The following is a 27,913-nucleotide window of genomic DNA, read 5'->3' on the forward strand; positions in this document are numbered from 1 at the left end:
CTGGACTTGAACCCGATCGAACATCTCTGGAGACCTGAAAATAGCTGTGCAGTGACGCTCCCCATCCAACATGACAGAGCTTGAGAGGATCTGCAGAGAAGAATTGGAGAAACTAACCCAAATACAGGTGTACCAAGCTTGTAGCGTCATACCAAAGAAGACACATGGCTGTAATCGCTGCCAAAGGTGCTTCAACAAAGGGTCTGAATACTTATGTAAATGTTATATTTTTACTTTATTTTTATAAATTAGCAAACATTTCTAAAAACATGTTTTACTTTGTCATCATGGGGTATTGTGTTTAGATTGACGAGGGAATAATAAAATTAAAAAGCTGTACCGCAACAAAAGGTGGAAAAAGTCAAGGGGTCTGAATACTTTCCGAATGCATTGTATATGTGCCTTATCTCAAGGTACCGTTTTTATGAATCATTTCAAATTGAAGGACATTTATATGTATTTATTTATAAAATCACTGACTATAATAGTTTGGAAGACAACAGCCGTATCATAACACACAATAAATAGTTTATTCGAACAGTCCTATGACCTTAGAGTTAAAAACAATAATGAAAAAAAAAAATCTCTGTTTAAAACACTTTTCAATCCACTGCCTCAATGAAGGTTCAGGGTTAGGACAGAGGCTACATGTGTGTCCCCTCTTGTCTCATGCACCCGTGGTGTCCCCATAGTCCTTGTTCCAGCGCACATACAGGTCCAGCGTCTGTGGTCCGACACTCTTTTTGATCTTCTTCAGTGACTCCACAAAATCAGAGAACCTGATATTCCTCACCTGCACAAAGGCACAGAACAGTACAGTGATGAAGAGGGCAACAACAGCAGGGTGGTTCATTCATTCACAGCAAACAGAGGAAAACAGACAAACTGTGAGGGAACACCTGTCCAATGAGAAGCGTTCGTTTTCTGTAGAAAAAAGTTTTGCAACCATAAAAAAAAAAAAAAGTAACCTTTATTTTACCAGGCTGTCAATTAAGAACAAACTCTTATTTACAATGATGGCCCTGGCAAGAGGCAAAAGGCCTCCTGTGGGGGAGGGGGCGGGGATTAAAAAAAAACCAGTAAGATGGACAACACAAATGGAAGATACGAGGTTGGGACGATTTATAAAAACTGGCAGGGTTTATAAAATGTATATATTTTAACTTTGTGAATGCTGCATGTTGTGAATGCTAAAAAATAATTGAGCTTGCCTGTTGCAATGGAACCAAGAGGTCCTGCATTTGCTACAAATGTCTAAAAAAAAACGTTTTTTTGCTTTGTCATTATGAGGCATTGTGTGTAGATTGAGGGGAAAAAACAATAGAATCCATTTTAGAATAAGGCTGTAACGTAACAAAATGTGAATGAATTGTATATAAGAATGCAGTTCATGGAGTACAGCTCAGCTTCAACACCATAGTGCCCTACAAGTATATCAATTTTATTTATATTTTTTATTTAACTAGGCAAGTCAGTTAACCTCTCTGGGCACGGAACCCGGTAGCGGGCTGAAATTCCACAACATACGGTGATCGCTACATAAAAGTCATATTAAACATTCATGAAAATACAAGTGTCTCACATGTTTCGAAAGCCTAGAATCTTGCTAATCCAACTGCATTGTCAGATTTAAGAAAGGATTTACTACGAAATAATACGATGCAATTATCTGAGCATAGAGCACCATAAAAAAACAACTATTTCAACCAGCACAGGCGTAACATAATCACAAACTGCATTAAAATAAATTGTTTACCTTTGACGGTCTTCATCTGTTTGTGTAACAATGAGCATTGGAATTGCAATGAATGATCTTTTGTTTGATAAAATCCGTTTTTATAGCCTAACACGATGTCTGAGTGTTCCCCTGGCTATCCGTTTTTATAGCCTAACACGATGTCTGAGTGTTCCCCTGGCTATCTGTTTAAAAAAATATATTTACACTTCTCCTTTTGATACTTAAGTATATTTTAGAAATTACATTTATGTTTGATACGTAAGTGCTGTTTATTTAAATCCCAAAAGTTTAAAAATTTAATTAAAGTAGTATTTTACTGGGTGACTTTCACTTGAGTCATTTTCTATTATGTTATCTTTACTTTTACTCAAGTATGACAACTGGGTACTTTTTTCACCATTGAGTGCGCACTGAATGCTAATGCGCAGGTGTTATCGGCTCTGTAAAACAGATAACAGCAACCACGAAACGGCATATGCGAACCGTTAGCAGTTACGTTTAAAACAACGGTCGGCCATCTTAGACGCTGTCTCCAGTTCAAATTGTATCCTGATGTTGACAGCAGATGAGAGTTATATTCAAAATATAGCTAACTTAGCAAGCTAACATACATTTATAGAAAACAAGTTATAATTAACTGGCTAGCTAGCTAGCTAGCTAGCTAACTAACTATTGTTAGCAGTGTTTTCAATGGTGGCAAGCACAGCTAGCGAACCAGCTAGCAAACAATGGAACAAAAGTATAATTTCAGATTCGAAAACTAGTCCAACAGGCTCTGCATTTCAGGAATCACAATCGTAAGTACCCCTGGTGCATTGATCAATTATTTAGCCATTTACAGTGCCTTGCGAAAGTATTCGGCCCCCTTGAACTTTGCGACCTTTTGCCACATTTCAGGCTTCAAACATAAAGATATAAAACTGTATTTTTTTGTGAAGAATCAACAACAAGTGGGACTCTTTGTGCTGGAGTAGAGAGATGCCGTTTTGTTTTTACAAGTGTGCGTCTGCCTGCCCGTGTTTCATAGCGTATCATGCTACAAAACAGGTCGCAGAAGGAGACAATGCTCGCAAATGGGTTTTGAATTTTGGAATATTGATGGCAGTTTGGATACAAGTGGTTGATTGGTCGAAGTGTTTTTTTTATTTATTCAGCCTTAGTGTGATGTATACAGTGAATAGTGTAAACGTACCTCGTTTGCGGCCATGTTCCTGACTTGTTCTGGACGCAACTCTGAGAATTGAAAGAGATTGCATTAGGAGACAATTAGACACGTTTTTAAAGAGACCAATTGCTGTATCGATTCAAAGGTTTGAATGAATTGGGCTGCTTACCTCGGATGGGACCGAGGGACGCATCTTTGGCCAGCGAGGTCAGGTCACTGCCAGAGTAGCCTTCTGTCATTCTGCAAGGATTACACATACACCAAGTATTTCCATTATACCACAATATCTTTATCTACATCTCTTAGATCTCTATACAGACAGTTCCAAAATTATTGTCATCATTGATAAAGATGAGCAAAAACAACTAAAATTAATACACATACTGAGCTATATTGTAGGCTCCAGTTGTTATTTATTTATTTATTTATTTTATACTAATACAATTGCTTAGATAAATAGATTTTGTTTAACAAGTAATATACACATATATTATTTAAGACAGGTATCAAAATGATTGGCAACCCTAACTATTAATTCTAATCTGCATTTACATTCTACTTTTTTAAATTAATCAAATTTTAAGGAACTATATTCTGGGTTCCTGTTTCACTGGGGTATAACAAGGAGGTAACACGCATGTAAAATCCCTTTGTCATCCATCACCATGGGAAAATTCACAAACAAAAAAGCGACAAATGGTAGTTGAACATCATAAAATCAGGCAATGGGTACAAAAGAACAGCAAAAAAAAACTTTTAGGGTATCAATTAAGACGTTTCAAACCACTGGAACAGCAGTAAACTTGCCTGGTATTGGACAAAAGTGCATCTTGTCCCCACACACAGTAAGGAAGATAGTTCAGGAGGCAAAGAATATTCAAGGGCCAAAGTTGGAAAATTACAGAACTTAGTCACATCTTAGGGTCACCAAGTCTCCAAATCTACAATTAGACGCCAATAGGCTCTTTGGAAGGGTTGCCAGAAAGAATAGCCTTTATTGAGAGCAACCAAATAATATAAACTCCTGGAGTTTGCTAAAGGGCATTGGCACTGGGATTGGAAACTGTTTCTATGGTGTCGACAATATGCATTGCGATTATCACTATTCTACATGTATTGCAATTCAATACTGTAACTTTATTGCGATTCCATGGTCCAAACATATTGCTCACAACATGTCTGCTGCAGAGTGACATGAGAAAACAAATTTTGATCAGTCATAGAAATAAGTGATGAAAACAAATTGGCTCCCTATTTTAAAAGAAGATGGAGAACAAGCTGTGAAGGAAAAATACTGGACTTTTGGTGCAGTTACAGCCAACTAGCACAAACATGTTGCGATATTGTCAAAAAGAATATCCTGATAAGTAACTATCGACCCCCCCCATCAATAATACCTATGGTAAAATATGGTGGGGGATCTTGGGATGTTATGGGCCTGTTGTACTTCCACTGGTCCTGGGTTCCTTGCTAAGGTCAACGGCATCATGAACTGTAGCAACTACCAGGACATTTAAAAAAAATCTGGTTGCCTATGCCAGGAGGCTGAAACTTGCCGTAAGTGGATATTCCACCAAGACTATAACCCCAAGCAATAACCTCAAGCACACATCAGAGTCCACAATGAAATGGTTAATTGACCAGAAAAATATATTTTGCAATGGCCATCTCAGTCTCCGAACTGAGAACCCCATTGAAAACCTGTGGTTTGAATTGAAGGGGGCAGTCCATAAGCGCAGACCAAAGGATATCAAGGATCTGGAAAGATTCTGTATGTGTTCTCCAATCTCGTAAAACATTTGAGAAAATAATATAGAATATAGTTTTGCTCATCTTCATCAAGGTTTCCAATCATTTTAGACGTGACTGTATATATATATATATATATATATATATATATATCTCAATGCCTATCACTATCTCTTTATCTGTATGTGATTATGAAAGCACAAAGAGAAAGCAAACATTTAAAATATACCATTATGTCTCTATTCTTCTTTATATATCTATTGGTATCTCTTTATTTATCCATCATTTTGAAAGGATTACAGAGAACAAAACATTCTATATTATAAAGATAGATGGATATCATGATCTATTGCTATATCTTTAGCTCTATCAACTACCTATTGTACAAAGTTCATTCAAACCATGGTAAAGGATATCTAAAAGTACAGTTTCCAAGTCAGTTTACCTGGCAAGCTGGGACAGTTCTTTCTGTGTGAGAGGATTCCCGTGCTTCCCTAAAAGGTTCTTGACCAGTTTTAGCCGGGTCTATACACAACACACAATTGTATACATTTTTGCAGGGAAATTGCATGAGGAATATGATGTGTTTACTGTATGGCTACAATTGTAAATGGAATTAATAGGTTTCTTAACATACGTCTTCTGTTGGTAAAGCCACGTACACCCGTTTTGCAAATCGCCTGTGAATAGAAACAGTTTGAGAATGTGTTACCATTGGGTAAACCTTGAAGACTTGAAGGACAATTGCACCACTTTATAACCAGTTATTATGCTGCTAGGATACACAGAGTGTACAAAACATTAGGAACATCGGCTCTTTCCATGACATAGACTGCCCAGGTGAAACCTTTGATCCCTTATTGATGTCACTTGTTAAATCCACTTAAATCCGTGTAGATGAAGGGGAGGAGACAGATTAAAGGAGGATGTTTAAGCCTCGAGACAATTGAGACATGGATTGTGTATGTGTGCCATTCAGAGGATGAATGGGGAAGACAAAATATGTAAGTGCCTTTGAATGGAGTATGGTAGTAAGTGGTTTGACTGTGTCAAGAACTGCAACGCTGCTGAGTTTTTCACACTCAACAGTTTCCTGTGTGTATTAAGAATGGTCCACCATCCAAAGGACATTAAGTCAACTTGACACAACTGTGGCATTGGAGTCAACATGGGCCAGCATCCCTGTGGAACGCTTTCGACACCTTGTAGAGTCCATGCCCCGATGAATTCAGGCTGTTCTGAGGGCAAAAGGGTGTGTAACTTAGACCAAAGGATGTTTTGTACACTCGGTGTATATGAACTACTGTACAATTTGATACACAATGTCGCTTTATAGATTTTGTTAGTCATACTGCACGATTCCTAGTTGGTCATTTTTTAAGCTTCTGCATTGCTCTCGTTTACAGTATACTCAAATCACATTTTATTTGTCAAATGTACCGAAATCAACAGGTGTAAACCTAACTGTGAAATGCTTACTTACAAGCCCTAAACCAACAATGCAGATTTTTTTCAAAAGTAAGAAAATATGAAAAGGTATGAAGGTAAACAATTCCCAAGGTGCATTTCATCTCCCATGATGCAATGCTCTTCCCAGTCTGCTGTTAGCTTAGCTGGCTAGCAATTCTAGATGAAGCTTATGTCATAAGCCCTTTGGCTCGCATGAGTATCATCCTGAATATAGGTTAATGTCATTGTCACCACCAACCAATCAAGCATTACACTCAAAAATGATTCACATTTAGATGCTAACGAATGCTAACCATAAGTTACCGTATCTGATGGTTAGCTAGCATACTAGCTAACCCAACTTCAACATCGGAAATAGTGATTCCAACAATAACAGTCAAGTTTAATCTTAGCAACCGTCTTAAACAAATGTCCAACCAACATGTAGGCCTGTTAGAACAACATGACAGTATGACAGTAAGTTGAGATCCAGAGTGAGTTCCTAAAAATATATACTATATAAAAATGTATTGGCCGCCAGTTGCCCATTTCTGTATTAGACGAAGATAACCAGAGCAACATATAGCAGGGAGTTCCAATAAGACCAGGAAACTACAGACATGTTATATAGATAGCTGAAAATAACTGCTCATCATTTATTTTATTAGTCATCTGAAGGATCCTGCTAGAAAACATCACAGAGAAGCAATTTCAAGTTTTGCTCATCACTAAACAGTCAATAGCCATGAAATCATAAAAGTACACTAAAACTGTGTGTATGACATCACTAAATACTTCATAATAACAAACCAAATGTTAAATGTGGCGAAGTTGCCCTTTAACAGTGCTACCTTGTGGCAGAGATGCCTCACTCAAAAGTAAACCTGGGTTGTGTTCATTAGGCCTACAAAAACTTATGAAACAGGTAGGTAGGTACTACCTAAACAATTTGCATGTCTTCCATTGCAATAGCCTGTGTCCTACTGAATACAACCCTGGCTTATTAAAACAAACTGGACATCCCCAGCCACACTGGCCTACAGTACCTAAGAACAGCCTCGTCCAGCTCCTGAGGCCTGTTGGTGGCTCCCATCACCAACACCCGTTCATCCCCACCAGATTGCACCTAAACACACACCCAAATAAATATTATTGGCAGCTACACAGTTGCCTATGGAAAGTATTCAGACCTCTTGACTTTTCCACATTTTGTTACATTACAGCCTTATTCTAAAATTGATTAAATAGTTTTATCCCCAATACCCCATAATGACAACAACAACAAAAAATGAAATAAAATTAAATATCACTATCAAGTATTCAGACCATATACTCAGTACTTTGTTGAAGCACCTTTGGCAGCGATTTCAGCATCAAGTCTTCGTGGGTATGATGCTACAAGCTTAGCACACCTGTACTTGGGGAGTTTCTCCCATTCTTCTCTGCAGATCCTCTCAAGCTCTGTCAGGATGGATGGGGAGCGTCTTTGCACAGCTATTTTCTGGTCTATCCAGAGATGTTCGATTGGGTTCATGGCTCTGGCTGGGGCACTCAAGGACATTCAGAGACTTGTCCTAAAGTCACTCCTGCGTTGTCTAGGCTGTGTGCCTAGGGTTATTGTCCTGTTAGAAGGTGAACCTTCGCCCCAGGTCCTGAGTGCTCTGGAGCAGGTTTTCATCAAGGATCTCTTTGTACTTTGCTCAGTTCATCTTTGCCTCGATCCTGACTAGTCTCCCGGTCCCTGCCGCTGAAAAACATCCCCACAGCCTGATGCTGCTACCCCCATGCTTCACCGTAGGGATGGTGCCATGTTTCCTCCAGACATTCAGGCCAAAGAGTTCAATATTGGTTTCATCAGACTAAAGCATCTTGTTCCTCATGGTCTCAGAGTCTTTAGGTGCCTTTTGGCAAACGCCAAGCGGGCTGTCATGTGCCTTTTACAGAGGAGTGGCTTCTGTCTGGCCACACTACCACAAAGGCCTTTTTGGTGGAGTGCTGCAGAGATGGCTGTCCTTCTGATAGTTTCTCCCATCTCCCCAGAGGAACTCTAGACCTCTCTAGTGACCTCTCTGACCAAGGCCCTTCTCCCCCAATTTCTCAGTTTGGCCGGGGCGGCCAGCTCTAGGAAGAGTTGGCCGCCCGGTGGTTCCAAACTTCTTCCATTTAAGAATGATGGAGGCCACTGTGTTCGTGGGGACCTTCAATGCTGCAGAAATGTTTTGGTACCCTTCCCCAGAGCTGTGCCTCAACACAATCCTGTCTCGGAGCATTGACAAACAATTCCTTTGACCTCATGGCCTGCTTTTTTCTCTGACATGCACTAACAACTGTGGGACCTTATATAGACAGTTGTGTGCCTTTCCAAATAATGTCCAATCAATTGAATTTACCACAGGTGGACTCTAACTGACTAGGTTTCCCCCTTTCCCTTTATCAAGTTATAGAAACATCAAGGATGATCAATGAAAACAGGATGCACCTAAGCTCAATTTCGAGTCTCATAGCAAAGGGTTCGAATACCTCTGTAAATAAGGTATTGTGTGTAGATTGCTGAGGAATTTGTTTTATTTATTCTAAAATGGTTTAAGGCTGAAACGTAACAAAATGTGGAAAAAGTCAAGGGGTCTGAATACTTTCCGAAGACACGGCATCTCTTGGACAGATTTAATGTGGAAGAGGCCAAATAATTATGCAGGATATGGACAAGACAAAAAAAAAATCTAAGTTCATTGGGCGCATACACAGTTTAGCAGATGTTATAGCGAGTGCAGCGAAATGCTTAAACAGACATGACCGGATGCAGGATGTGGCCATAACAGACAGAAATCCTCCAGGGACAAACATTGCACACACGCTCATAAGTGACAAAAATGAACACTGGAACATGGACGCGTGCATGCGCAGAAACACACACACGGGAGACCTCCTTACCCCGTCAAATTCAATCAAGAACTCTGTCTTCAGTCGTCTGCTGGCATCATGCTCTCCCTCTCTCCTTTCACAGAGTAGACTGTCGATCTCATCTGTGTGGGGGTAAGTAACAGTAGTCACAATCTGGATGGAAGGGTTCCATTATATTTTTTTATATATATTGTTTTAACCTTTATTTAACTAGGCAAGTCAGTTAAGAACAAATTCTTATTTTCAATGGCGGCCTAGGAACAGTGGGTTAACTGCCTGTTCAGGGGCAGAACGACAGATTTGTACCTTGTCAGCTTGGGGGTTTGAACTTGCAACCTTCCAACGCTCTAACCACTAGGCTACCCTGCCGCCCCAGTATTCTATGCATAGTCGCACTCTCCGTTTCCATCAGTTATTAAATAGCAAAGTCTTGCCAATATCTGTGCTTATTATTAGATTCCAGGTAATGAAACATCATTATCGTTACGTGCTTTCTTGACCAGTTCATTGCAGTTATGTATTCTTCTATCCAACTAAGTCAAACGTTACCTATGAAGATGATCGAGGGTTGCAGTTCTCTGGCGACGGCAAACAGAGCTCGCACCAGCTTCTCTCCCTCCCCCACCTACAGGGAAAGACCAAAAGAATAGCGAGTGAACTCTGAATAGTGAGTTTACTCTTTTTCTACAAGGGTCTACTTGAAATGACTGATATGTTATGACTGATATGTTATATGTTAACTACAAAAAAAAAAAAACTCAGTTGAATGCACTGACTAAGTTGCATTGGATAAGAGCATCTGCGAAGTAACTAACGTGCAAAGACATGTAAAATGTAACAAATGAAAGTGTAAAGAGATCTTTACGCTAATAACGTACTCACATATTTCGAGGTCAAGCTGGCTGCACTTATGTTGAAGAATGTGGCGTTGGACTCCATGGCCACTGCTTTAGCCTATCAGTTTAAAAAAAAAAACGAGCTCAAATGTAAAATGCAGAACATTATACTTATTTTTTTATATTTGGAAATAAATGCTCTATAATCCTTAAATTCATTTGTTTTCTTCGGTTCACTTTGTTTTAAATTTGATAACAGCGTATCCATATTCCTGCTCTATAGAATCACCTTTTGTTTTAATGCAGGTCAGACACACTTTGGCAGATGCTAAAACTACATTCATGATGGATAAGGCAATTTTGTATGAAAGAAAAACACTATCAATTCCCTGGGATTTTGCCTATCAGTCATAGTACTCAGTAGTCACTGTCAAAGTACCACCATGTAAAATAAATAAATATGTACTTACACATTTAGGCCTATTCTACTCTTGGACAAAGCATCTTGCAGTTAGAGGATTTCAAAACCAGCTAATCCAGTGAAAGGACTCGATCCACTGTCTATATTCTAAGTATTATATTAGTCTTGTATTATAAAGATTTAGCAAATGTATCATTTTGTGCGTTTTCTATGACAATGGTTAAGCTATTTCATGGTCACTCGTGGTCTTTGTGAGCCCAACCAAGACCCACTCTACTAATCATTTCTCATTGGGTCTCTTGCCAGTACCAAATGTTACTGCACCACACTCACCAGCATCGTCTTTCCGTTGCCAGGAGGACCGAAGAGCAGAAGGCCTCGTGCTGGAGCCCTCAAGCCTGTAAACAACTTGAAAAAGCAACATCTACTCAGCACTTGTTTCATAGTCCTGAAGTTCAAAATTACAGAGCAATACATAGCCTATCGGAATCAATAAATTACTGATTTAACATTTACTATATTTGGTATTTTATTAGGATCCCCAATAGCTGTTGCAAAAGCAGAAGCTACTCTTCCTGGGGTCCACACAAACATGAAACATAATACAGAACATCAATATACAAAACAGCTCAAGGACAGAACTGCATACATTTTGAAACCAGATTTGCTGTTTATTTGACCAATAAATGATGGAAGTTCCATGCAATAAAGGGCTCTATATAATACTGTACACTTTCTTGAATTTGTTCTGGATTTGGGGAAAAGACCCCTGGTGGCATAAAAGTGTGTCAGAGCTGTGTGTAAGTTGACTATGCAAACAATTTGGGATTTTCAACACATTAAATGTTTCTTATAAAAAGAAGAAGTGATGCAGTCAGTCTCTCCTCAACTCTTAGCGAAGAGAGACTGGCATGCATGGTATTTATATCAGCCCTCTGATTACAATGAAGAGCAGAAGGTGCCACACATGGACACACATGCTGTGTTTAATGCCAAGACGCATGAAAGCTGTGATTGAAAATCAGGGTTATTCCACCAAATATTGGTGGACTCTTCCTTAGTTAAAACATTAGTATTGTGTTGTTTAAAAATGAATATTAACTTATTTTCTTTGCATTATTCAAGGTCTGTCAACACTGCATCTTTTTTGTTATTTTGACCAGTTGTCATTTTCTGCAAATAAATGCTTTGGGAGAAATGTTGTCAGTAGTTTATAGAATAAAACAAAAAATGTAATTTACCCAAACACATAAATAGTACATTTTGCAGTGGTCTCTTAATTTTTTCAAGGGCTGTAATATAGCTCTGAATCTACGATATGGCAGAGGTTGAAAAGCCATAACACATATGTTTTTTTCAACAGGTTATGACCAATAATATCAAAGGCTGCACTGAAATCTAACAGTACAGCTCCCACAATCTTCTTATTCTCAATTTCTTTCAACCAATCGTCATTTGTGTCAGTGCAGTACATGTTGAGTGCCCTTCTCTATAAGCATGCTGAAAGTCTGTTGTTAATTTGTTTAGAGAAATACATACAGTGTAAAGTGGGTAAAACAGTACGTAAACATTACTAAAATGACCAGTGTTCAATGACTATGTACATACAGTAGGACAGCAGTCACTAAGGAGCAGAGCAGAGAACTAGGTGGTAGCCGGCTAGAACAGTGGCTAAGGTTCAGAGCAGGGTACTGGGCAGAAGCCAGCTAGTGGTGACTGTTTAACAGTCTGATGGCCTGGAGATAGAAGCTGTTTTTCAGTCTCTCTGCCCCAGCTTTGATACACCTGTACGGTCTCCGGCTTTCTAGATGGTAGTGAGGTGAACAGGCTGTGGCTCGGGTGGCTGAGGTCCTTGATCTTTTTGGCCTTTCTGTGACACCAGGTGCTGTAGATGTCCTGGAGGCCAGGCAGCAGGGCCCCGGTGATGCATTGGGCTCATCGCACCACCCTCTGGAGAGCCCAGTGGATGGTGCAATTGCCGTACCAGGCAGTGATACAGCCCGACAAGATGCTCTCAATGGTCCATCTCTAGAAGTTTGTGAGGACCCTAGGGGCCAAGACGAATTAGCGCTGTTGCGCATTCTTCACCACGCCGTCTGTGTGAAGGGACCATTTCAGGTTGTCAGTGATGCTGCATACTGCCTCTCTCCACTGCGACCCCATCAATATTTCCTGGCACCACTCTGCCAGGGCTCTCACCTCATAGTTGTTGGTAATCAGGCATACCACTGTTGTCGTAACATGACTGAACATGGTGTTAATCGCCCGCGAATCGTTTAAGAATGGCTCGCGACATGGTCTATGAATGTAAAATACGGCCTCGCCAAAGGAGGTGCATCCAGCTGCAGCGCCAATGTGCAATAGACGAAAAAACGTAGCACCAGTAATATGATCACAACGTTTGTAGTAATGGTGCAACCAAAAGCTTTTTTCTCAATGGCACATGGAAACAGTAGTACAGCGAAGCCTAACCATTACAACAATTATTAGCTGCCTGATTATTTTTCTAGGTGCACCGTTGCGCCAAAATAAAGAAAATCCCAGTTGAACAGCAAAATAGGCTCTCCTATAAAGCTTGAACACATTTACTCGTATCCACGCACCCTCCCCCTTATTCATTATGATTGAAAAGGCGAAACCGATCCTAGATCAGCACTCATACTCGGAGACACTTCGTGTTGACGAGGACAAGGCTGGAGATCACTCTGTCATGCTGATTGAGTTCGAATAACAGACTGGAAGCTTCAAAAGGAGGGTGGTGCTTGGAATCATTGTTCTTCCTCTATCAACCATGGTTACCTGCAAGGAAACATGTGTCATCATCATTGCGTCACAGGCAAGGATATTGCTGCCAGTAAGGTTGCACCTAAATCAATAATTTATCGGATATTCAAGAAGAGCGGTGCAATTGTTGTGAAGAAGGCTTCAGGGTGCCCAAGAAAGTGCAGCAAGCGACCGTCTCCTAAAATTGATTCAGCTGCAGGATCGCGGCACCACCAGTACAGAGCTTGCTCAGGAATGACAGCAGGCAGGTGTGAGTGCATCTGCACGCACAGTGAGGCGAAGACTTTTGGAAGATGGCCTGGTGTCAAGAAGAGCAGCAAAGAAGCCACTTCTCTCCAGGAAAAACATCAGGGACAAACTGATATTCTGCTAAATGTACAGGGACTGATGAGGACTGGGGTAAAGTCACTTTCTCTGATGAATCCCCTTTCCGATTGTTTGGGGCATCTGGAAAAAAGCTTGTCCGGAGAAGACAATGTGAGCACTATCATCAGTCCTGTGTCATGCCAACAGTAAAGCATCCTGAGACCATTCATGTGTGGGGTTGCTTCTCAGCCAAAAGAACCTAAAAACACAGCCATGAATAAAGATGGTACCAATACATAATCTGAGAGCAACTTCTCCCAACCATCCAGGAACAGTTTGGTGACAAACAATGCCTTTTCCAGCATGATGGAGCATAGGTGATAACTAAGTGGCTTGGGGAACAAAACATTGATATCTTGGGTCCATGGCCAGGAAACTCCCCAGACCTTAATCCCATTGAGAAATTGTGGTCAATTCGGGTGGACAAACAAAAACCCACAAATTCCGACAAACTCAAAGCAATGATTATGCAAGAATTGGCTGCCATCAGTCAGGATGTGGCCCAGAGGTTAATTGACAGCATGCCAGGGCGGATTGCAGAGGTCTTGAAAAAGAAGGGTCAACAATGCTAATATTGACTCTTTGCATCAACTTCATGTAATTGTCAATAAAAGCATTTGACACTTATGAAATGCTTGTAATTATACTTCAGTATTCCATAGTAACATCTGACAAAAATATCTAAACACACTGAAGCAGCAAACCTTGTGGAAATGAATATGTGTCATTCTCAAAACTTTTGGCCATGACTGTACACATGGTCCAGTGAGTTGCTGTTCCTCTCTAATCTCACCTCTGGTCTTAGTGCAGGCAGGATGACTATTTCCTGTAGGGCCTGCTTAGCCAGCTCCTGGCCAGCAACGTCCTCAAACCTCACAGATGAGCCACTGGAACACACACACACGAGACTGGTCTGAATGCTGATTCCCATACAGAAATATAGACATACTCAACTCTGCTTGGGTTGGGTTGTGTTAATTCAACAGCAAAGACAGACTGAAACAGGCAGGCTGGATCAAAACATTATAAAAAAAGTGTTACATCTTTGCGCCCTACTGAACATCACCCACATCAAGCAGTCAACGTCTATTGCGTTCCAAACTGAGGCACCTTGCAAAGCACATGCTTTATGTCCAGTCAATAATACACAAGACGCTCCAAATCATTGTCTCTCACCTGTCTATGATCTCGCTGAGGATGAGGTTGGCAAGCTTGCTGTCCACATTCTTCAAGTTCTTCATATCCCTCTTCTTCAGTGGGGACATGGATGTGGGAGTGGTGGTGGGTTTACAGTTTTGCCGGTTGCCCGTTTTACTCTATAACAAAAAAAACCATAACTTCAGATTTGGTTACGATTTTCAACAAGCTAATCTCTTGTGATGATGATTGGAAATTCTCCTCTTTTCTTAGGTTTGTCAATTTTGTCTTCCCTTCAATAAAAATGGATATAAACTGGAGATGTTCTTTTAGTATCATGTTCTTCTTTATAGTCCATGGCTATAGTGCTAGTCTAGAATCAGTTATTCATTTTAGATCATAATGAATAAGATTACATGGAGAGGGAGGAACTGATCCTAGATCAGCATTCCTACTCGATGTGGAGTTAGTTGAGGAAAGACGATCTGGGTCTCACCTTGTTTCTGTTGGACTGGGGGACCAGTCTGTGCTGTGTGTGACTGCTGGAGGGCCCAATGAAGCTGGGGGAGCGCTGGAGGCCCCCGTGGCCTGTCGGCAAGGTTTTTTTTGGCGTATGCTTTGGTCGTGGGAGGGAGTGACTGGAGTGAGTAGTCAGGGAGTCCCTCTTTTTGGGTACGGCTCCACTTACTGCCAAGAGCAAGGAGACTGTTAGATATATTAGCGATTTATTTATCAGCATGGTAGGTTAGGACATTTAATTAAGCTATGCGTGAGATAATGTCCCATCAATGGAGGCCTGATTTAGTCTAAGACTGCGTGAAAGACGAAATAAGAAGAAATAAGAAAAAACAGGAAAAGTCAGGAAAAGTAGGATATTGGTTTGGAGGTAGATCAATTTCAATGATGTAAACTCAGCATAAAAAGAAATGTCCTCACGGTCAACTGCGTTTATTTTCTGCAAACTTAACATGTGTAAATATTTGTAATAACATAAGATTCAACAACTGAGACATAAATTGAACAAGTTGCACATACATGTGACTAACAGAAATGGAATAATGTGTCCCTGAACAAAGGGGGGATCAAAATCAAAAGTAACAGTCAGTATCTGGTGTGATCACCATCTGCATTAAGAACTGCAGTGCATCTCCTCCTCATGGACTGCACCAGATTTGCCAGTTCTTGCGGTGAGATGTTACCCAACTCTTCCACCAAGGCACCTGCAAGTTCCCAGACATTTCTGGGGGGGGAATGGCCCTAGCCCTCACCCTCCGATCCAACAGGTCCCAGACGTGCTCAATGGGATTAAGATCCGGGCTCTTCGTTTGCCATGGCAGAACACTGACATTCCTGTCTTGCAGGAAATCACGCACAGAACGAGCAGTACGGCTGGTGGCATTGTCATGCTGGAGGGTCATGACAGGATGAGCCTGCAGGAAGGGTACCACATGAGGGAGGAGGTTGTCTTCCCTGTAACGCACAGCGTTGAGATTGCCTGCAATGACAACAAGCTCAGTCCGATGATGCTGTGACACACCGCCCCAGACCATGAAAGACCAAATCGATCCCGCTCCAGAGTACAGGCCTGGGTGTGATGCTCATTCCTTCGACGATAAACGCAAATCCGACCATCACCCCTGGTGAGACTCGTCAGTGAAGAGCACTTTTTGCCAGTCCTGTCTGGTCCAGCGGGTTTGTGCCCATAGGCAACGTTATTGCCGGTGATGTCTGGTGAGGACCTGCCTCTCTCAGCCTATTGCGGACAGTCTGAGCACTGATGGATGGATTGTGTGTTCCTGGTGTAACTCGGGCAGTTGTTTTTGCCATCTTGTACCTGTCCCGCAGGTGTGATGTTCGGATGTACCGATCCTGTGCAGGTGTTGATACACATGGTCTGCCACTGCGAGGACGATCATCTGTCCGTCCTGTCTCCCTGTAGCGCTGTCTTAGGCTTCTCACAGTATGGACATTGCAATTTATTGCCCAGGCCACATCTGCAGTCCTCATGCCTCCTTGCAGCATGCCTAAGGCACGTTCACACAGAAGAGCTGGGACCCTGGGTATCTTTCTTTTGGTGCTTTTCCAAAGTCTGTAGAAAGGCCTCTTTAGTGTCCTAAGTTTTCATAACTGTGAACTTAATTGCCTACCGTCTGTAAGCTGTTAGTGTCTTAATGACCATTCCACAGGTGCGTGTTCATTAGTTGTTTATGGTTCATTGAAAAAGCATGGGAAAGTGTTTAAACCCTTTACAATGAAGATATTTAGATTTTTATGAATTATCTTTGAAAGACAGGGTCTTGAAAAAGGGACATCTCTTTTTTTGCTGAGTTCATGAAGAGAATAAAGGCAGAAAAACTGGAAATCCTGAATAATCAGGAACAATGACACCCTTGAAAACACTCATAAAAAACCAGTCATGACACCCGAAAGCAGATTCCCGGTAGCACCCACCTGAGTGTAGATAACCGTTATGGTATGACTGGTTTGAGCTCTCTGCATAGATGTCTCTCTGAGCTGGCCCTGAACGCAGCTTTTCTACACAACAGGAATGACAATAACAAAAACCAAATGAAATTGGGAAAGGGAATAGGAGAATCGGAGAAGGGAGGGAAAGGGAGAAGAAAAGGAAATTATATTTGAAATAAACAAATAAAATACGCCAAGATTCTTTTAATGGGGGACGAACAGCAATGTTTTGGGATGGTGCCTAAGTTAAGTTGTCATGCCACATCCAAGAATGAGGCATATGGGGTAGGGCTGAGAGGATTGTCAACATTTCAGTGTCGAGGCAGCAAAGCCAAACATAACAGCCATTTCCAACCAGGACGAATCAAACAACAAGAGTATGGTCGTGTTCATTAGGAAAATGTTTTAAATGTTCTGCAACGCAAAAGGAAAATTAGCATTTCTTATTGGACAAGTCTAGGTTTGTTATGTTAGGTTTTGTGCCGAATGAACATGATTCAGGATAATGTTGTAGCCAGCTGTGGAATGACGAGAAGCTTCTGAAACAGCTTTGGGGGACCGCTGAGTGGATTTTTACCATAGTTTACAAATTCTATAACTTAAAGAATTAAAACATGTTTTGGGGTGTCCATTAGAGGTTTAATAAAAAGACACTGGAGTATTTAGGGCCTAATCCCTTTTTGTGCATAAAGTACATTGGAGTTTGGAAGTCATGTGATGTCAATACAAAACGTATGTATGTATGTGAATTTACACTGTGTACAAAACATTAGGAACACCTTCTTAATATTGAGTTGCATCCCCTTTTGCCCTCAGAACAGCCTGAATTCATCAGGGCATGGACTACAAGGTGTAAAAAGCATACCGCAGGGATTCTGGCCCATGTTGACTCCAATGCTTCCCACAGCTGTGTCAAGTTGGCTGGATGTCCCCTGGTTGGTGGACAATTCTTTTCTTTTTGCCCCCTTTTTCTCCCCAATTTTGTGGCATCCAATTGGTAGTTACAGTCTTGTCTCATTGCCACAACTCCCGTACGGACTCGGGAGAGGCGAAGGTCGAGAGCCGTGCATCCTCCGAAACACAACCCAACCAAGCCGCACTAATTCTTGACACAATGCACACTGAACCCGGAAGCCAGCCGCACCAATGTGTCGGAGGAAACACTGTACACCTGGCAACTGTGTCAGCGTGCACTGCATCTCGCCCGCCACAGGAGTCGCTAGTGCGCGATGGGACAAGCACATCCCTGCCGGCCAAACCCTCCCCTAACCCGGACGACGCTGGGCCAATTGTTTCGCCGCCCCATGGGTCTCCTGGTTGTGGCCGGCTGCGACAGAGCCCAGACTCAAACCCAGAATCTCTAGTGGCACAGCCTTAGACCATTCTCAATGCACACGGGAAACTGTTGAGCGTGGAAAACACTGCAGCGTGGCAGTTCTTGACACACTTACACCAGTGCGCCTGGCCCCTACTACCATACCGTGTTCAAAGACACTTAAATATTTTGTCTTGCTCTTTCACCCTCTGAACGGCACACATACACAATCCATGTTTCTCTGAAAATAATCCTTCTTTAACCTGTCTTCTCCCTTCATCTATACTGACTGAAGTAGATTTAACAGATGACATCAATAGGGGATCATAGCATTCACTGGATTCCCCTGGTCAGTCTATGTCATGGAAATGTTTTGCACACTCAGTGTATACAGGCTTTACATGTTTTTTCTCCAAGAGATACAACAGCAATTGTATTTGAAATTTGGATATTTAATTTCACTTAAATCATTTTGAATTTGTAATCAACAAATTGAATGAATAATTTCATTTGGCTTTAAAATTATATTTCAATTTAATTGAATATTCAAATTCAATATTTATGCATTCAGTTTCAATGTGGTAAATATTGCATTCATTGTCTTGTGTACGGAGTTAAACTATAATTTCAAGTTGATCAAAGTTTCATATATTCAACGTCTCAGATGCATTCAGATTCAAAAATAATATTTAGCCCTCTAAATTCTGATTCAAAACCAGAGACAGCATCATGGTACTTTGCCAGCCAGGAATGGTACAGGAGAACAGACAGAATCAAACACTCTCTGTGGTAAATAGAAGCTTCTGGTGGTTTCTAAAGCCAATGTGGCATGTTAGGCTCCTGAGTGGCGCAGTGGTACTGCATCTCACTGCAAGAGTCGTCACTGTTTTCCATGGTTCGAATCCAGGCTGCATAGAGCGGCGCACAATTGGCCCAGCGTTGTCCAGGGTTTGGACGGAGTAAGCTGTCATTGTAAATAAGAATTTGTTCTTAACTGACTTGCCTAGTTAAATAAAAGGTCAAATAAATGTTTATTTTCTTCCTATGAATTTTGCTCTAGCTTTTGGGCTGTAAGATATTTTCTTCTGGATGTCATTTTGGAGTCAATTGAATTGTAAATAATAATAGAATATGTTTCTAAACATATCTATATTAATGTGGATGCTACCGTGAATAATGATGAGCGAGAAAGTTAGAGGCATAAATATCGTACCGCCCCCAATAATGCTAACCTCACATGTTATTGTAATGGTGAGAGGTTATCATGCCTTAGGGGTATGATATTTGTGCCTCTAACTTTCTCACTCATCAATATTCATGATTCATTCAGGATTATCTGTAATCATGGTAGCATCCTTATTAATGTAGAAGTGTGATGTGACAACGGTGGTGGGCCTGATCACCAACAATGAGACCGCTTTTAGGGAGGAGGTCAGAGACCTGGCAGTGTGGTGCTAGGACAACAACCTCTCCCTCAATGTGGGCAAAACAAAGACGTTTATCGTGGACTACAGGAAACAGAGGGTCAAACACGCCACCATTCACATTGACGAGGCTGTAGCGGAGCGGGTCGTGAGCTGCAAGTTTCTCAGTGTACACATCGCTAAGGACCTATCATGGTCCAAACACACCAACACAGTTGTGAAAAGGGCACGACAACGCCTCTTCCCCATCAGGAGGCTGAAAAGATTTGTCATGGACCCTCAGATCCTCAAATAGAGGGCATCTTGATTGGCTGCATCGGCATCCGACGGCAAGGCGCAGAGAGGGTAGTACGTACAGCCCAGTACTTCACTGGGGTCAAACTCCCTGCCACCCAGGACCTCTATACCAGGCGGTGTCAAAGGAAGGCCCTAAAAATTGTCAAAGACTCCAGCCACCCAAGTCATAGACTGTTCTCTCTGCTACCGCACAACAAGTGGTACCAGAACGCTAAATCTGGGACCAAAAGGCTCCTGAACAGCTTCTACACCCCAATGCCATAAGACTGCTAAATAGTTAAGCAAATAGCTACCCAGAATATCTTCATTGATCCTTTTTGCACTAACTATTTTTCACTCTATGCACACACACTGGACTCTAACCACACACTCACACATATAGTACTGACACTGACACGACAACACACACACACTGGACTCTAACCACACACTCACACATATGGTACTTACACTGACACGACAACACACACACATAACACGTACACACTCGCCAAACACACACACACACACGCTACAGTCTTATCTATCCTGTTGCCTAGTCACTTTACCCCTACCTATATGTACATGCAGTATCTACTTCAATTTCCTCATACCCCTGCACATCCACTTGGAACTGGTATCCCGTGTATATAGCCAAACTATCATTGCGTATTTATTCCCCATTGTACTATTTTCATTTTTTTGTATTCTGTATTCTGCATTGTTGGGAAGGGCCTGTAAGTAAGCATTTCAATGTTAGTCTACACCTGTTTACAAAGCAAGTGATGATTAAAATTTGATTTGATTTCAATATTGAATTTGAATATTCAATTAAATTGACATTTTAAAACTGAATGCACTATTCATTTATTTCAGTTTCAAATCCTGAAAATACAAGTTCAATTTATGAATTAAATTATTTAATTTGTGCATTACAAATTCATAAATATTACATTCAAATTCAATATCGTTAAACAAATTCAAAATCATGGAATTCAAATACAATCTCTGTTGGCACTGAAATCAGTCCATATAAAGCTAACAGACATACTGTATCTAAGCTAGCATGAAAAGCAACAAATGTCACACAATCAAACAATGTCCTGCCACGCATTCAATATGAATGCAGCCGTTCAGAAGCTGCCATGCGGTATCAAGGTGCACAAGGAAGGCAAGATATTTAAAAAATGTGTCCAAATGTTTGATTCTCACCTAAAAGCTCCAGGCGATCCTTTGCCATGATCAGATTGGTGATCATCTTGGCCTGTAGACGTTTATCACGTTCATATTTCTCGCCTGGAAGAGAAGAGAGAATAAAAAAACAAATCTATTAGTAAAATAGCCGTTTTACACTCCTGTATATGTTTTTTTTGCTATAGCAGAGTTCTCCAACTCTGCTTAGAGCTACTGGGTATGCAGGTTTTTGTTCCAGGCCAGCAGCTACACACTAGGTGATTACAATAATCAGCTGAGCATGGTCTTCAATCAGGACCACGGTTAGCTGAACCATGTGTGTTAACGATAGGCTAAATTAAAACCCTGCATATCACTAGCTCTCCGGGACCAGAGATGGTAAGGAAATCTGCACTATACAGTCGTGGCCAAAAGTTTTGAGAATGACACAAATATTAATTTCCACAAATATTAATTTCCTGCTTCAGTGTCTTTAGATATTTTTGTCAGATGTTACTATGGAATACTGAAGTATAATTACAAGCATTTCATAAGTGTCAAAGGCTTTTATTGACAATTACATGAAGTTGATGCAAAGAGTCAATATTTGCAGATGCACTTCTTTTTAAAGACCTCTGCAATCCGCCCTGGCATGCTGTCAATTAACTTCTGAGCAGCCCATTATTGCATAATCAATGCTTGGAGTTTGTCAGAATTTGTGGGTTTTTGTTTGTCCACCCGCCTCTTGAAGATTGACCACAAGTTCTCAATGGGATTAAGGTCTGGGGAGTTTCCTGGCCATGGACCCAAAATATCGATGTTTTGTTCCCCGAGCCACTTAGTTGCCTTATGGCAAGGTGCTCCATCATGCTGGAAAAGGCATTGTTCGTCACCAAACTGTTCCTGGATGGTTGGGAGAAGTTGCTCTCGGAGGATGTGGTGGTACCATTATTTATTCATGGCTGTGTTCTTAGGCAAAATTGTGAGTGAGCCCACTCTCTTGGCTGAGAAGCAACCCCACACATGAATGGTCTCAGGATGCTTTACTGTTGGCATGACACAGGACTGATGATAGCGCTCACTTTGTCTTCTCCGGTCAAGCTTTTTTCCAGATGCCCCAAACAATCGGAAAGGGTATTCAGAGAAAATGGCTTTACCCCAGTCCTCAGCAGTCCAATCCCTGTACCTTTTGCAGAATATCAGTCTGTCCCTGATGTTTTTCCTGGCGAGAAGTGGCTTCTTTGCTACCCTCCTTGACACCAGACCATCCTCCAAAAGTCTTCACCTCACTGTGCATGCAGATGCACTCACACCTGCCTGCTGCCATTTCTGAGCAAGCTCTGTGCTGGTGGTACCCCGATCCCGCTGGACTTTCTTGGGCGCCCTGAAGCCTTCTTCCAACAATTGAACCGCTCTCCTTGAAGTTCTTGATGATCCGATAAATGGTTGATTTAGGTGCAATCTTATTGGCAGCAATATCCTTGCCTGTGAAGCCCTTTTTGTGCAAAGCAATGATGACGGCACATGTTTCCTTGCAGGTAACCATGGTTGACAGAGGAAGAACAATGATTCCAAGCACCACCCTCATTTTGAAGCTTCCAGCCTGTTATTCAAACTCAATCAGCATGACAGAGTGATCTCCAGCCTTGTCCTTGTCAACACTCACACCTGTGTTAACGAGAGAATCACTGACATGGCGTCAACTGGTCCTTTTGTGGCAGGGCTGAAATGCAGTGGACATTTCTTGGGGGGGATTAAGTTCATTTGCATGGCAAAGTTGGACTTTACAATTAATTGCAATTCATCTGATCACTCTTCATAACATTCTGGAGTATATGCAAATTGCCATCATACAAACTGAGGCTGCAGACTTTGTGAAAATTTATATTTGTGTCATTCTCAAAACTGTTGGCCACGACTATAGGCCCTTGGAAATACTAAATACAGCAAAGTATGCACAGTCAACTCACCGTTTTCAGCTACCTCGATCGCGATGCCCCTCTCGAGCTCTGCGATTCCGCGTTTGTACCACTGGACTGCCTGTTCCTTGTGCACTAGTAACACACAAACCACAAGGTCGGGACAGTCAGACAGGCACAGAAAAAAAGCATTTTGAGGTTAGAGTACATACAAAATCATTGCTCACAGTCAAATAAGAGCTGATGTAAAAGGATGAGATATTTAATAATTTTGCAGTAGGGTAAGCATCCTTTAGTCTACAATACATATTTTCCATGCATTAGGCCTACATATTTTACATGCATTAGGCATACATGTTTTACATGCATTAGGCCTACATGTTTTAGCCTACATATTTTACATGCTTTAGGACTACATGTTTTAGCCTACATATTTTACATGCATTAGGCCTACATGTTTTAGCCTACATGTTTTACATGCTTTAGGATTACATGTTTTAGCCTACATATTTTACATGCATTAAGCCTACATGTTTTAGCCTACATATTTTACATGCATTAGGCCTACATACTTTACATGCTTTAGGACTACATGTTTTAGCCTACATATTTTACATGCATTAGGCCTACATATTTTTACATGCTTTAGGCCTACATGTTTTAGCCTACATATTTTACATGCATTAAGCCTACATGTTTTAGCCTACATATTTTACACGCTTTGTGTTGCCTAAAGGTATAGCATCTCAAGAGGCATTGGAAGAATAGCAAAAACAAACATTTGGCATGGCATGACAGACAGTCAATCATGACCTCAAACCAAAAGTACAGAGACTCATAGATCAAACCATAATGACGTGAACTATAATGTATCATTTCACATGACTGACCCAGACTCTTAAACCCCTCTGGCGTGGAGCAGTGTCAAGTCATAAGACTGATTTTCATAGTGGTGGGAATATACAGCATATCCTCCCTCTCCTTATGAGTGATTCTGAGTATTATTGAGACCGGGGCTCCCTAGTCCCAAAGGCAGGCAGACAAGCCCTAAAATTATATTGGGTTCAGCCGAGTTGTGGTCATTTGCCACTAAACTGAAAAACAGGGAGGAATTGTCGAATAAGAATCACTGATTTCAGTTCAGTTTTTCCGTTGCATGCCCGGATGAACAAGACCCTGCTGTGGCATATGCGTTACTTCTATTAGGATCTTATCAATATGAAAACGGTCACTGTATCCTCTCTAGCCATTTAAAAGACAATGATAGCTGCCACTCCGGCCTTCCTCCATTTCAACATATAAATAAATAAGATGGACTTCACTTTCTATTCAAACCACCACTCATCTCTACAGGTTTATGTTATTTAAGGGCATGACACAGGCCAGAGCCTTTAATTGCAAATAAATAGACGGATGTGATATTGGTTTGGCCTTCATTGAAAAGGTCATGACTTATGATAAGATATGAAAAAAATTCCATATCTATTTCCATATATAAGCGAATGTTCAGCCATGATAAAAAAAAATTAAAAAGTAGGGCATTTAGACCTAGACAGGAGGGATCTTTCAGTGAGACAACCCAACAAACCCAGATTTCGATAACACAGTTGTTTGTTTCAAAAGATGTGGGCCAACAGTGCGGCATACTGGGGGACTCATGTTCAAAGTGATGGCATTCTCCACACTCCCAGAGGGAGAGCTAAGCGTACAAAAGCCTCACAAAAGAGTCCAAGGCCCTCGTTGAATCAGGCCCTTTGTTCCGTGCGGCCAAAACCATTTTCTCTCCCCATGCCATCACAATGGTGCTCCACAGAGAAACTGGATGTCTGATATGGGAGGAGCCTGGTTGAAAAAGAGCACAAGAGGCTTCCTACAATACAATATATGCCTACTCGAAAAAACACTGAGTGGTAGAACTATACCATATACAGTCAACCCTTGAATGTATGAAATGGTTTGGGACTGGTGTGACTGTGTGCACTAGGCTAAACCCGAGTAGGTACAGTACAGTGGTAGAGTACAGTAAGCCCCTTGGCACATCACTCCAGCCAGTTCAGTAGGTAAATTGAACATTGGCAGAGAAGACGTGGATGAAGCTGGAAGATTAGTCTGGTGTCAAGCAACTCTGCTTTACTCCAACTACTATGCTAAAACAGATGATCAGATGTCTGCCTTCAGCAAAGTAAGCGTTTGGCTTACCTATCTACTCAAGACGCCGCTGTGCAAAATAGCTTGGGGACGAGGTTAGCTTATGACAGACCTAGGAGTCTGGGAGAAACACAATCAATACATTTTGGGTGTGTGCATTGAAATCACGGGTCTAACTAACCAAATTCACCAACTTGATGAATGTATAGCCTAGGCCTTTCAAAACATAGCAAGAGGCCCCACTGACTGTAGCCTGTTTTCCTATGTGCTCCGGCGCCTGTGTATTGAGTGGAAGCGTTTCTTAAACGCAAGCAAGCGGAATGAAACGGGGAGGGACCTACCTGAATTTGTCCAATAGAAACTTTTGCTTTAGTTGCAAAACCTTCCCTTTTCCAACTGTTTGGACTAAGGATTGCACCCCAGTTACAGTACATTGGAACATTGTAAATAGTCAAGGAGGAACTCAATTCATTCAGTTTGCCCATGCATGATGACATGGCCAACTCGGGAGAGGCGAGAGAATCGGATGGCATTTTCCACCCTGCTGACGATAACAATTAATGTCAGCTCACATCATCCCAGCACATGTCTATTGATCCCCTGGGATCACACAGATTGGAGAAAGGCACATGCAGATATGCAGTAGACCTCATGCTGTACTGTGTGTGTGTGTGTGTGTGTGACAGTATATTGGGAATATAAACCATCCTGGTTTCCAAAAGATGGTGGCACAAAGGAGGACCAAGCCTATTTATTTGCTGGTTTTAGCATATCCACATTCATTGGCACCTTAATTTATGCAGGCTAGCCCATCTTTGTTATTTTCCTTTTTTTAACAAACGGTAAAACATTCATTGGCACCTTAAATTATGCAGAGTTAGACTAGATCACCACGATCAAAAAATAAAGCAGCGAATAGTGGGCTGTGTCTACTGGTGGGTGTCCCTCGCACTTGTCGTGGAAATATTGGTTCAACAATATCGCTCAGATACCGGAACTTGTGAATTCAAATAGACTTTATTACAAAGTAACAAGCCGAGTTGGTCCATGGAGCAACTGCCGGACTCAGTCCACTCCTTTTATACAGTTTCATGCTTATACAAGTTTCATAGTCCCCCCACTTTATGCTAATAACCATATCATCTCGGCTTTACTCCACCATTGTTTCAAAATCTGTTATTTCCTCTATGCGGGGTTTCCCCTTCCTTGGATCAATTTTATTGGTGGCGGAGCCTATACGTTATTTACCAAAAAATAATAAGTACAGATTATTATAGGCAATTATAAGATTGCTACATGCCATTATCGGACTATAATATTACTAATGGCCATTATAGGATGAAGTACAGATAACTATAGACCATTATAGAATTATACCAACAAATACACTTAAACCCAGGATTACACATAGCGCGTTTGCTTATTCCCTTTAGTGCTATTCAGCCTTTTAACAAGAAACACATTCTCTTAACAGAAAACACCCCTTTCGCCCCTGGGCCTGCCACATGGCTGACTGTATTCAGCCAGTCTGAGACCTAGGTTGAGTAGGCAGGCATATTCTCCAAGCCATATTGAACAGTCTGCATAACTCTGTCAATCGCCTCAACAGTAAGCTATTGTAGTAATAGTGTGGTGGTATAATGGACAGATATGTATCTGTAGTCCAATAAGCTAATATCGCTATGTGATTGCAGACAATGTCATTGACAGAACAACTGTTCTCTCTGTCTGCATGATGACATAAAAACTATGTGGCGGTTTCTACGGAAAGGCCCATAAATACACAATATATCATAGGATCAACACTTCTGCACCACGCCTTTTATCATGCAGAAAATCACAACTTGAACCACCAGTAAGTCAACTGACCTCTCTCTTTCTTTACTTCCTCGTTAGCATTTAGAATACAGCAATATTTTTACATGCTCCATTGCGTTGCTGTTTGGGTACAGAGCCTGAGTTTGAATCAATAGGCCTAGTTAAATGTAACCGGGTTTGTTTCAATCTGTATTGACAGTAGTATCTTTGTTTGCATTATCCACACATGGGTTTATAACAGTTGTTAACTTGACAACTGCTGTTAAACCCATCTACACAACAGTCAGTGGTGCTGCTGCAAATAGCAGTCACACTACACTGAAAACATACCTTTGTCATCCTCGTCAATTCTCAGAGCCACTGAGATGTACTCGAATGCTTGTTTGTGGTGGTTTCGGATCTGCTCGCCGATGTCCTGCTCGCACACCTTGTTCGCATGCTCGTCTGCTGCCCGTTGTTTGGGTCTCGCAGCCATAGCACGAGACATCCGCTCGCACAGCCAGGCGAAGAGTTCGCCAAAATGCAATACGAGGACACGGAGCACTGCAAACAACGCCAGCAGTGGGTATGAGAAGTAATACAAATTTCGTTTATGTAGGGACACCTGGTCGCAGGTGGCCCCTCCGTCGGGCGGGGACCCTGCAGGGCCTCGCTTCTTTCTGCTGCCTCTTCCTCCCGGAGAACTCATTCACCCGATGGCTCGCTATCGTATCCATAACATAACGGTCTTGCCTTTTGCTTGGGTTGCCTCTCAACCTTTGCAGCGTCTACAGTTGCCACATATTCTCCGACATGGTGGTCCAAATGTTGATAAAATTGGACGGGGCG

At 41.5% G+C, this 27,913-nt stretch overlaps 1 protein-coding gene across 3 annotated transcripts; it reads right to left on the reverse strand.

The window, feature by feature from the left end:
- Window positions 1-222: 222 nt before the first annotated feature.
- spast (spastin) lies at window positions 223-27,913 on the reverse strand. Of its 3 annotated transcripts, XM_021568214.2 has the most exons (17): window positions 27,416-27,913; window positions 23,171-23,254; window positions 21,240-21,323; window positions 16,998-17,081; window positions 15,043-15,233; window positions 14,586-14,725; window positions 14,203-14,296; window positions 10,593-10,667; window positions 9,885-9,956; window positions 9,552-9,627; window positions 9,033-9,124; window positions 7,148-7,227; window positions 5,290-5,332; window positions 5,098-5,177; window positions 3,073-3,143; window positions 2,931-2,971; window positions 223-793 (listed from the first exon to the last, which is right to left on the reverse strand). In XM_021568214.2, the coding sequence occupies exons 1-17, from the start codon at window positions 27,771-27,773 to the stop codon at window positions 668-670; spliced, it is 1,791 nt and encodes a 596-aa protein (XP_021423889.1). In that variant the 5' UTR covers window positions 27,774-27,913; the 3' UTR covers window positions 223-667. The 3 variants fall into 3 exon arrangements, with proteins under 3 accessions (XP_021423889.1, XP_021423891.1, XP_021423890.1); XM_021568216.2 differs by lacking the exon at window positions 16,998-17,081; XM_021568215.2 differs by lacking the exon at window positions 16,998-17,081 and having other exon boundaries at window positions 15,043-15,251.

This window comes from Oncorhynchus mykiss, chromosome 17, assembly GCF_013265735.2.
Source record: "Oncorhynchus mykiss isolate Arlee chromosome 17, USDA_OmykA_1.1, whole genome shotgun sequence".
Lineage (NCBI taxonomy): Eukaryota > Metazoa > Chordata > Actinopteri > Salmoniformes > Salmonidae > Oncorhynchus > Oncorhynchus mykiss.

Coding starts and splice junctions, on each gene's coding strand:
- spast (XM_021568214.2), bottom strand. CDS start 27,773: ATGAGTTCTCCGGGAGGAAGAGGCAGCAGAAAGAAGCGAGGCCCTGCA. Junction 5,178..5,289: donor TGGCTTTACCAACAGAAGAC/GTATGTTAAGAA, acceptor TGTTGTGTATAG/ACCCGGCTAAAACTGGTCAA. Junction 2,972..3,072: donor GTCCCTCGGTCCCATCCGAG/GTAAGCAGCCCA, acceptor TTCAATTCTCAG/AGTTGCGTCCAGAACAAGTC.